This window comes from Myodes glareolus, chromosome 17, assembly GCF_982192425.1.
Source record: "Myodes glareolus chromosome 17, mMyoGla1.1, whole genome shotgun sequence".
Classification (NCBI taxonomy): Eukaryota; Metazoa; Chordata; class Mammalia; order Rodentia; family Cricetidae; genus Myodes; species Myodes glareolus.
Window position 1 is genome coordinate 34,114,547 of NC_142042.1, and position 12,169 is coordinate 34,126,715.

Sequence of the window (12,169 nt, forward strand, 5' to 3'; positions counted from 1 at the left end):
ATCCCGGCAACTAACAAAAGATATGACACATAGTAGACATTCACTCAATGTGACTTGAATTAGCAACGTGACTGAGAATTCTATGGTGCGACATTAGCTCTCTCTCACTAAAGCACAGTGAACAGACAGAGGGAGAGGGAGAGAGAGAGATGTGTCCTCTTCTCCCCACGCCCTAATTTGCATAGCTGTGTAATTTCTCTTTGATGATTTACTCTTCCCCTGCCTAATTCTTTCATTAGTTTCTTCGGCATCTTTCTCTGCAGTTTATAGAATTTAATTTTTTCTGCCCTCAGAAATTAAATCATAAATCCTACCAGAATAGTGTGAAAAGGGGAGTGACTCCAAGTGACAATTTACCTTTCCTAACAATTAAATCTGCCTCGGTGAGTTAGGGTGCTGTCATAAAACATCCCACACTGGTAACTTATACACAAGAGACTCTTTCTGTCAGTCTGAGGCTGGAAGATGGCGGCTTCCACGTACATAAAGACCCAGGCCTCTCTTTCCAGATGGATTTGTGTTGTCACAATACTAGGAAGCAGATGCTGATATCACACCCTCACTAGTGGAAGGGACAGGAAAGGCAGGCACCATATCTAGCTCTGTGTAGGGACCCTACTTCATCCATGCTCTTGACTCCGTCATCCTAAAGCCCCTCCAGCTGTAATACATGGGTGATTACATTTCAGTATATAAACTTTGGTGGCACATTCAGATCATAACAAAACTCAACTTTTTTATTTTCTTCCTAGTAGCGTTAGCATTCCAATCTCATAGGCTTCTTAGGTTCTTGATGAAGAAAGCTGTTAGGTAAAGTAGACATTTGTGTTCTTTTTTCCCCAACTTGTATCAAAGGAAACTACAAACCGTTTTAAAACTCCTAAAACAAGTTCTGCAGTCCGGTGTGAAGCTGTGTAAAGGAATTCTTCAAAGGCTTATCCCGTGTCTGTATGAACCATTCATAGGTTACAGATTTCTGAGAGTCCCACTGCCCCCAGTGAGGGCTCTTATCCAGTAGTAATGATTTATCCACCTGCTTGAGTTAACTATTTTGCAATGCATATATGTTTCAAAATATGACACTTTATACTGTAAATATATATAATTTTTACTTATCAATTATACCGTAATAAAACTGAGGGTTTTTTTTCTCTATGTAAGTATAGAAGATAAAGAAAACCACACCAAGATTATGTAGTCAGAGGCTTGGAAAATTGGCTAAACCTTGTACATGGGGAAAGCTTGTCTTTAGGAAGCGGTGGGAAAGCAGTTGTCAGTGCTTCCAACGCACACTGTGGAGAACTCTCTTGATGCCAGCCTGAAAGACAGAAGGCATCTGCTGGGTGTTCACTATTGTAGGAAAGGGCACATAAACACCCATTAGTATTTCAGATCAACTCACACAGACATCGGGGCTCAGGATTGTAAACTCTCGTTTACAGAGGTGAAACTCACTGTCATCTAATTAACCACCTAGTTAAGAGTAGAATAGGAGCTGTTAGCGTATTTATACCTAGGCACAACTACTATCTCTGCCTAGCAGACCCTGTCCTTCCATCTTATCGACCCCACACTCCTGTCTCACTTCAGCTCACTCCCAGGTCCTGGGAAGCAGCCTGCCTCCATCTCTGTGAATTCATATACTGCACATGAAAAGTTCATACAATATTTGACATCCCTGCCAGAGTGTTCACTCCGCTTGCATGTAAGATATAGCTGTGCCATGACATATATTGGTACATTGGTGGTGGTGTAAATGGTGAACAGGCTGCTTTTCGTCCTGCCCAGCTCCCAACTAGCTTTACCTGAAATAATTACACGGAAACTGTATTCATTTAAACACTGCTTGGAGGGACTGGAGAGATGGCTCAGAGGTAAAAAGCACTGGCTGCTCTTCCAGAGGTCCTGAGTTCAATTCCCAGCAACCACACGGTGGCTCACAACCATCTGTAATGAGATCTGGTGCCCTCTTCTGGCCTGCAGGCATAAATGTCGGCAAAACACTGTATACATAAACACTGCTTGGCCCATTAGTTCTAGCCTCTTATTGGCTAACTCTCACATCTTGATTCAACCCATTTCTAATAATCCGTGTTGCCACTTGACTGTGGCTTACCAGCATGAATCTAACCAGTGTCCGTCTCAGAGAGGAGAGCCATGGCATCTGCCTGACTCTGCTTTCTTTCTCCCAGCCTTCTGTTCGGTCTTCTCCATCTATCTAAATTCTGCCCTATCAAAAAGCCAAGGCAGTTTCTTTATTTGACCAATGAAAGCAACACATAGAAAGAAGACCCTCCTACACCAGATGTCATGGGGGAATACTATCACACTGAATATGTCTACCACAATTTGTTTTTCCATTTATCCATCAATGGGCATTTGGAGTTATTTTCATGGTTTGGTGATTTTGACCCTTGCTACTCTGAACTGGTGTACAAACATTTGTCTAAAAACTTTTCAGTTTTTGGAGTACCCACCCAGAGGTGAAACTACTGAATTATAAAGTGATTCTATTTGACTTTGTAAGCAACCACCAAGCCATTGTCCTCAGAGACTGGATCATTTTCCATTATGAAATGATGATGCTCCAGCCACCTCTGGACCCATAAGCACCTGCTCCCCAAACCTGCCCTCCCGAGGCTGGGGCTGCCTAGCCTAGGTTTTGTGCTTTGCCTGACCAGGCATTCTGAGTAGCTGTTTCTCCTAGCCTGGCGGAAGTGGACTTTTATATTTTAAACTATGGGGAAAAGTTTTAGAGGGAGAAAAACTGAATTTGATTTTTAGGGCAGAAAATAAAAAAAAAAAAGACCAGTGTCCCAGTTTGAGACAGTCATGTGAGAAAAGTCCCTTCTCGCCTGTTTGTTCTGTTCAAATCTTCAACTGATCTGGGAAAACCCTCTGAAAACAAAGAAGGCAGTCAGCATGACTCTCCTGCTTCTGATGTTAACCTCCAAAAACGCCTCTCCGATACCAGCTACCTGGGTAACTCATATCCCATTCAAAGTGAGACAAAAAGCTAAGCACAGAGCACTTCAGTACCTGGACAGCTCCTAGAGCTGCTGCTCGGTTCACCTAATCCTCAGACATTATATTTTAGAACACTTCTTATTTGCAAATACACAATGTCTACTACTTAAGTTGTCCGTGGAGCTGTTGACTACCTCCTGCCTACTGTGCGCCAGGGACCTACTAAGCTCATAGTCTTCAGCACCTTTTCAGATGCTGAAGGAAAGAACAGGTCTATAAATGAACTCGCGCGACCTTGAACTATCAGCATTTCAAATCAGCAAACACACGGCTGGTGCTTAGAGTGTGGTGTGAGGCCACGTACACAAAAGCACCTCAGGTCTTGCTTCAGGAGCACCACTCAGTGTCTGGGCTAGAACCCAGAAGTCTACTTTCTGGGAAACTATTTTTGTGATTTGCTGCTGCTTAAAAGAAAATATTTTAAATTTTTGAAATCATTGTGATAATATAATTATTTTGTAAGTAGTAGATGTGTGAGATGTAGTTGACAGTTTCTGAAGGGCGTCACACTGTGATTGTGAACTATTTTTTCCTTTATTTCTTTTAAATCAGTCCTGAGAAGCACTGACCCAGGACATACTTTCTCAAAAAAACAAAAACAAAAACAAAAACAAAAAAAAAAACAAAGAAAGTAAAATGTTCTCTAATTTTAGTTTTCAACTTGAGTTATATCAACATTTTTATCAAAGGTTAAAAAATACTCAAATAAATGAACATACAGCTACTGCACAAGCCTTTTGATTTCATGACTGATCAGTCAAAAATTTACTCCTATCCCACTAAACAAACATGTTTGCATGGTGGCTCCTAACATCTTTTTGAGCTACAAGAAATGTAACTATTGTCTCGTGGAGTAGATAGGCAAGCCTCAGCCCCATTTTGCTTTCAAATGGAAGGGGAAGGAATGCTGAGGGCCCTTTCCATGTTTTTATAGGTACTTAGCATTTTTACTTCTTATGAAGAATAAATAACATTATTTCCATGTATTATAGTATTTTTATGATATATAAAACTGTTTTTCTAAGTAGTTAAATGATAAAACGTACCTAATAGTTCCTAAACATACTGTAATGTAAAGATTTGTGAACTACTTTGTATATTTTTCTTTTAAAAGTACATCAGTATTTTGCTTATTGATGTGCATCAGCCAAACACTAAATAAAATGTGTATAAAAACACTTACTCGGTGAACAATAACACTTAATAATTTTCTGTTTCCTAGTTACAAATCATTTTTTGCCAATTTCAGTCCTAAATCGGTTTAAAGAAAAGTAACCCTTAGCATGTAATTTAAAGTATATGCATTAAGTGTGTTCTAGATGAGTTAAAAGATGTAACAATTTAATACTGTTATATGACTCTTTACCTTCCACACAAACTGTATGTTTTTACTCTGCTAATACAGAACAAACATGACAAACATGAATATTCCTGTGGGGAATGAAAGATTCAATAGCATCGTTTAGACAGACTCTGAGCCCTGTGATGCTGATTGTCACACAGCTGGTTGGTGAACCTCCCGTTAAGTGCTAAGAGATGTTTGGAATACAGCTGGAAACTGTGGGCACATGATTTTTGTTTTTTACAGGGTGTCAAGAGGAAACAGAGATGAAATTTTGTGGCAAGGCAAAAAGAAGTTTTCAAGCGTGGCTAAAAAAAGGGTGGGGGCGGCACCGGGTCCTCCTAGAACCACAGCCCCATTTCTGCTTTAGGGTTTTAGGGACTTGAGGCCGTTTCCCCATTTCATCTGAAATGGCTTACACTATTATACTAAGTGGCTCTGATGCTCCAATTCAGAAGTGTGTGGCACAGAGACACAGTATAGTCTCTACAAATAGCTACCCAATTGCTTTTATTTAATTAAGTCAATATAGATACTTAACATTTTGGGTAATACATGCTTTCCCTCCTGCTCAAAAGCACACTTGTCCTAGCTTGGTTTCTGTTGGTGTGATAACCACTGACCAGCACAAGCTTGAGAAGAAAGGGATTATTCAGTGTACACAATTATGTCATGGTCCATCATCATGGGAGCGCAAGGCAGGAACCTGGAGGCAGGAACCAAAGCAGAGGCCATGGAGCAATACCGCTTATTTGCTTGCTCCCCTTAGGTTGCCGAGCCTGCTTTCTTATACGGCCCAGGTCCACCAGCCTAGGGTGGCCCCACACACATCACTCAGTAACCAAGGAAATGCCCACAGATATGGTCACAGGCCACAACTCTGCAGTTAGCCCACCTCTTCCCAGGTATTTCTGGTTGTTGTCAAGTTAACAAATGAACCAGCACAATGCTCAGCATTAAATATCTTCTTCATCTTTGATTGGCTTATCAGCCTAGTCTATTCACTCACAAATGGTGGAGCGGCTCAGAATATTGTCTAGGTGGTATAAATAAGAAATGAAAATTAGCCAGTGTTCTCCTGGAGAATGCCACATATTTGCTGGATACCGAAACAATTCATGCAAAAATGTTTTTCAATTATGTTTAATTTTAATTTTTGCCTCTCATTTTCCCTCTTTAGTGTATTCATTCTGTTAAGGAAAATTGAGTGAAATCCAAAGCCACATAAAAGCTTCCATTTTACTCAATCCTCAGAGCTCAATTTCTTTAAATTAGATCTGTTCTTGCCTTTAACCAGATCTTGAAAATGTTCTTGACTTTACATAATGAGAACTTGAAAAGCTAAGAAAGAACAGCGTATAGATTCAGTTTTAAAAAGTGATTTTTAAATTTTTGTGAGTTATGTTTGAATGCAAATGTCTTACAGTTTTCTTGGCCATTATGTTCCCTTTTAATACTCTAGTAAACATTTTCAAATTTTCTGCAAAGTTTGTTTGTTTATTCAAAAGTAAATAGAATTGCTTGACTCTTGGGAGGGGTTCTTACTATATAAATACAGACTTACACAACAAACAGGATTTATGTTTGCCAAAACAAAAGAAATTTAAATATACAATAAGCAGAAATGATCAAATCAATTATAGTACAGCCAATTGATGTTACCAGTATTCTACTTTAATTAGAAGGCATGATTTGGGGTGAAAGGATAATGTCCAACCACAATATACTATTAAATAAAAAATCAAGCCTGTACTTTTAATTCTGATTTTAGCATACCATAATTCCTCTTTCACAGCATAATGGCTCTTTCTATGACTCTAATTTGCCTATATCCCCTTATATCTGCATGTATACAGATTGACCTAGTTATTGAGGAAATAAAGAGTGGTATCAATACTATCTTAATAGATGACTTTAAAATGTCTTGTTTTAAAAATAATCAGTGATATATGGAATTGCAAAAATATGTCATACTGTTAAATACATGCTATGCTTCGGGATTCCTAAAAATAAAAATACCACTTTTCAGTAATGAGCGCACTTGAAACTAAGAGCCATGCTTCCAAGACTCCTACACTAGTGTTTGAAATAATGTGACTATTTGCCTTTTGTGTCAGAGACTCCACTCCCCGAAGGGGGTCTGTTTGCCCAAATTCTGTGCATTTTTCCATGTTAATGTTGTAACAATGATTTCATTTATTGCTAGTTACTTATACTGTCACATCATTTTAGACATATCACAAATGAAGACTGAAAACAAGGAAATGATTTCTGATATTTGTTCATAGTGGCGAGCACCTTGCTCCAGATAATCATTTCATTCCAGCAATAGCAAGGTTAGCGAAAAGGATGTTGTCTCAAAACATTCCCAGGTACTTAAACTTCTTACACAAAATATGTTTTAAAACAATGAAAAAATGCATAAAAATAAGATGTTTTTTTCTCATGCGCATTCCCAAAATCTGGTTTGTAAAATCAATTTAAGTACGAGACGTGTTGCTGTTTACCCTAAGTACATAAATACCATCTGGACACAAATTTCCTCTTTACCATGTGTTGACTACTCAGTTTTTATCCCTATGACTAAATATCTGGGTGGACTTAAGTGAAGAAGGATTGATTTTGGCTTCTGATTTCAGAAGCATCTTCAGAGCACAGAGGGTATGGGGAAACAGAAGTGCACATTGTAAAGGCCTACAAGTAGGAAAGGGGAATCCGCAGAGGAATTGGGGTACCATACAATCCCCAAGGATAAGGCCTGTGTCCTACTTCCTCAGTCAGGCTCTACCCCCTCCCTTTGATCTTTTCCCAATAATGCCATCATGTTTTGAATCCATCAAGAGCTGGTCCAAGCAGTGAGTCAGAGCCCTCAGGATCCAACCACCTCTGGAATGTCCTTGCTGGCAACCCCAGGTGTGCTTTGCTAATTTTTTTCCACACTCCTCAGTCTGATTGACTTGACAAGTAGGATGTACTGTCTCACCATACATAATTAGTATGGCCATATGTTCATATATCTTCTAAGGGCTTGAGTGTTTGTTTTTAAAATATGTTATAAATGTGTGAAATATTCAAACTGGCAAAACTCAGGGGGAGTTGAGTCATTGGGATTCATACATTCTAGCTGTAAAAGATATTATCATGCAAGAACTTAATTTAGCTTCTAAACCCCAGGGATAAGAGGTTTGTTTGTTTTCTCCTAAAGAACAGTGATCACAACTATACATTTTAAAACTTCAGTCTATGGCCACAAAACAGAGTTCACTGAGGGCTGGTTCCAACAAAAAGGGCAAAAGGAAAGAATGAATGGTGGATTCCCAGTTTTAGTGGGGTAATTGGATATGCAAGAAATAATTTTATAATAGATTTTGAATGTGTAGCCCCTAAGTAAATAAGAAAAGATAAATTGGAGTAAAGTGGAAAAAAGAAGCGAGATAAGACAAGTCCACACAGAAAAAGCTAGAATGTTCAGCTGGAGAGAAACAATGACAAGAAGAAAAGGACAGGCAGAAAAGAAGCAGAGGAACAATATAAATCAAGTAAGGACAACAAACTAAGCAGTGGATGGATGGAAGATGATAGATAGATAGATAGATAGATAGATAGATAGATAGATAGATAGATAGATACATAGATACATAGATAGATAGATACATAGATAGGTAGGTAGGTAGACATGATTGATAGGTAGATGAGAGGTAGTCAGATGATAGATAAATGTTATATAAAGAAGGGATAGATAGATAGATAGATAGATAGATAGATAGATAGATAGATGACATAGGTAGAAGATAGAAAAATAGATGTTAGATAAATGGAAGGAGATGATGGGTGGATGATAGATAGATAGATAGATAGATAGATAGATAGATAGATAGATAGATAGATAGATAGACAGACAGACAGACATGATTGATAGGTAGATGAGAGGTAGTCAGGTGATAGATAAATGTTATATAAAGAAGGGATAGATAGATAGATACATAGATAGATACATAGATAGGTAGGTAGGTAGACATGATTGATAGGTAGATGAGAGGTAGTCAGGTGATAGATAAATGTTATATAAAGAAGGGATAGATAGATAGATAGATAGATAGATAGATAGATAGATAGATAGATGACATAGGTAGAAGATAGAAAAATAGATGTTAGATAAATGGAAGGAGATGATGGATGGATGATAGATAGATAGATAGATAGATAGATAGATAGATAGATAGATAGATAGATAGAGATAGAGATATTTTAATGGCTTTATAGTAAACTGTTCTAACCACTCCTGCATGTGTGATTCACCCTCATTATACTCTGCGTTAGAAGACTGTCTTAACTTTACAAATGAAGACAAAGCTAAAGCAAGTACCACAGCTTTTCTTCTAGAAGTCAAAGGTAACAACTGTGTCAGCTGTAGTGATGCATGCAGCACCCGAGACGGAAGAACAGCAATGCTCAGTGCTGCCCACGGATTCTGTTCCAGTCACTGCACCAACAGCATAAACGAATTGTCTCGTTTAATCTTCAGATAGAGCTCTGAAGTGAGTGTTATTACCCGGCTTTAACAATGATGAGACTCGGGCTTTGAAAGTTTAATAACATGCCTAAAAGTGGAAAAGGGCGAGGTCCAGAATTCCAGTTAATACTGGCTGACCTCCAAGACTGTCCTATCAAAGACTGCACCGTAACTTCCCCAGATGTTGAAAGGAAAAGGCGCAGACCTTATACCCGTTCAGCACCCTCCTTGCAACAGAGTCTAGCTCGTCAGCTCCTGGGAGAAGTCAGAAATCCCCTTCCTCACTGCTGCACACTCACCCATCCCGTTTTTCTTCCTGTGCCCATCCTACGCCCAGCCCTTATAAGAACAAGCTCTCTCTGTGTCCAGGGACACTGGCATCAATTAAGGTTTGTACCGTCATAGCTCAGTGTAGAAATCCACTGGCAGACCCTCCATCCATCAGCGTCATGTAGACCCACATAGTGTATCATTCAGTCAGGCATACGAGAGAGTTGGTTCTTGCAAACAAAGAAATGTTAGGGAAACAATTACGTACTTACATTTCAGTAATCAGTGATTGATTAGACGAGTTTAATTTTGGGAAGAAAGCATTTCGTCCTCTGCCTGCGCACAGAGGAACATAGGTTGCATTCTGATGAGGCAGGCGACCATCGGGTGGTTACCGAATGAAGACGGAGACTCTGCACAAAGGCATCTCAGGTGCTTCAGAGCATCAGTTCTGCTGTTGAGAGCATCCGGTTAGTTGAGGGCCTGGATGTCCTAGAGGAAAAAGCATCTGGATAGAAGGCCAATGTGAGAGCCACGCTATGTCTGTGCTTTTCATTTAGGATCTCTTTGCCTCAGTCTCTTCATGGGTAAAGTGAAGTGTTAACCTAAAGTGAAGTGTTAATCGAGATCTTTTTGAAAACCAATCGCGCTGTTTGTGTCTGATTGAGATGAACACTAAGTTCTAAGGACACAAGCAGGAGAGAGAGTGGGGGAGCGAGGGAGGGACTGAGTAATTGGAGTCATTGGGATTTACATAAGAATCAGACAGTAAAGGAAAAGAAACAATGAGAGTCCACTAAATATTCAGAGACAGTGGAATTTACACATAAAACCAAACCATGCTTCCCGGGCCACTCCTGATGAGAAGTGCATTGTGCATACTCTCTCCTCTGACAAAATGCTTGCCATAGCTTAGATAGAGGGGCTATTGATTTTGGCTTATGGCTCCAGTTCTTCACGGTGCATGCATGAGAACAGAGTTTATGACAGCCAGAAAGGGCAAAAGCACAAAGGAGAGACGGCCTACACCAGCTGACTTGCTCCATTTTTTTTCTCGTCTCTTCCAACTTAGTCCCAATCTCCTGAGTGACACTGTACGTACTCAGGAGACCATCTTTCTCTCAGCTAGTCCCACTAGCATATCCTTTCATAGACACAATCAGAGGTGTGTGTTATTAATCCCACAGAATTATCCCTTCCACGCCAGCTGTCAGTCAAAATAAACCACCATGGATAGCTGTTTTAATGGGCAAATAATAGATTTGATATCTTCTTTTGAATAGCAATCATTATCTGTGGGAAGCTCAGACTTAAAAGTTAAGAATTTTGTGTTTTGAAGAACAAAGATATCGCTGAGAAATGCCAGTGTGTTTTTTTTCCCACATATGTTCTTGCCAAGTTTCATTTAAATTGAATGTCCTTTTGAAATCGGTTCTCTATGTCCCTGATGGGTAAAAAGAGATATATTATACTCTACTTCCTTTATACATATGGATTAAACTTTTCCTTTTACTTGTCTTCTACAGGCAACATTTGTTCTACTGGTTTCTTATGGGCTAATATGTTAGTACATGTATGCATGTATGTTCTGTGTGATCTCAACATCCAGACTCCACCCTTCGTTTTAAATAGAGTGGTTTTATTCTCTGAATGTGGATGAAGCCTTTTGGTACCTTGTCACTCTGAAACACCTTTTGTTCATTCTGCATTTCAGGCCCTGCTTGACACTCAGAATCTCTTGCGTGCTCAAATCACAAACTTCACATTCAACCTTGGATTTTCAGGGAAATTCTATCACACAGGTAAGGCGCTGTTTGGAATCTCACTTCCCTCCTGTTCCCACTTTCCTGCAGGCTGGACTCTAAGTTCAAGGCCGGCCTGATCTACAGCGGAAGTTCCAGAACAGCTAGGGTGACAGAGAGAAACCCTGTCTTTTAGAGAGAGAGAGAGAGAGAATGTTAATGTTTCTAAAGCTCATGATATTTTTCTAATGTCTCTCCTTTTTGTTGACCTGTAATTTACATACAGAAAATCCATAAATAGCAAACATGATCTTTTGTGAATTTTCACAAACCGTACACAGTGGTTTAGCTCTCAAGCAGAGCAAGGAAAGTATCATCGTACCCCCATCTTATTCCCTTCTTGTAGTCTCTAGCCTCCTGCTTCTAACACTTCTAAACTGCTCCCTGGCTTCCAGTACCTCGTTAGATACACCTGTGTCTTACGTAAGTGTAAAACTCACCACATCCAGCCTCTGCTGTTGTTGTCATAATACCTTGTGTTAGTCACACAGATATGGTGCTTAGATTATCATTCTCTCCGTTTTCTTGGTAGTGTTTCGTGGAGCATCCCAACACTTTGTTCATCCTACTGCAGTGTAGAAGGTTATTTCTAGCCTTTGGCATTTCTTAGATCATCCTGTTAGGCGTTCATCCCTGTCCCTCAGAGAATGTAAGTTCTTTTCTGTTGGACCCCAGCCCAGAGTGGAGCTGCTCACATGACACATAGATGAAAACCTGAAGAGGAAAGGCCAACCTATTTCACAGACGAATTTTTCCAGTGTGAATTTCTAGCTGTCTGAGGACCGTGCCTCATATTTCATGTTATTTCCCTTTTAAATTTCAGCTGTGCTCTGGGAATGTAGAAATTCATATGATGGTTTTCATACGTATTTCTCTTACGAATAGAAAGTGAACCTATACACATGATTACTGGTTATGTGAGGCCCTTTCCTGAGGCATGCTTATTTCTAAGTTTTTTCTTGTTACTGATTTGTAGATCCTTGTTCTATTCTGTGTCGATTTCTCAGTCACATGCATTGTAAGTTCTTTCCTCTCACAGTCTGGGTTGTCTTTTCTCTGTGTGTGTTTGTGGGTAATAAAAGTAGTTCATTTTAATGTCAATTTTATCTTTTCTAATAGCTTTTTTTTGGGTCTTGTGTAATATACGAAATCAGATATGTTTTTGCACACCAACATCAAAGTCAGATAAATAAAACCAAGTTTCATTTACCATTC

The 12,169-nt window shown here is 39.4% G+C and overlaps 1 protein-coding gene across 3 annotated transcripts in view; it reads left to right on the forward strand.

Annotated features, from left to right (window-relative positions):
- The window catches only part of LOC125414793 (bifunctional heparan sulfate N-deacetylase/N-sulfotransferase 3), a 157,344-nt gene that overhangs the window by 40,787 nt on the left and 104,388 nt on the right, over window positions 1-12,169 (forward strand). For all 3 annotated transcript variants that reach the window (XM_085677752.2, XM_085677753.2, XM_087897606.1), the window contains exon 3: window positions 10,867-10,954. In XM_085677752.2, the coding sequence (XP_085533878.2) occupies window positions 10,867-10,954 (88 nt within the window). The remainder of the gene's footprint in view (window positions 1-10,866; window positions 10,955-12,169) is intronic.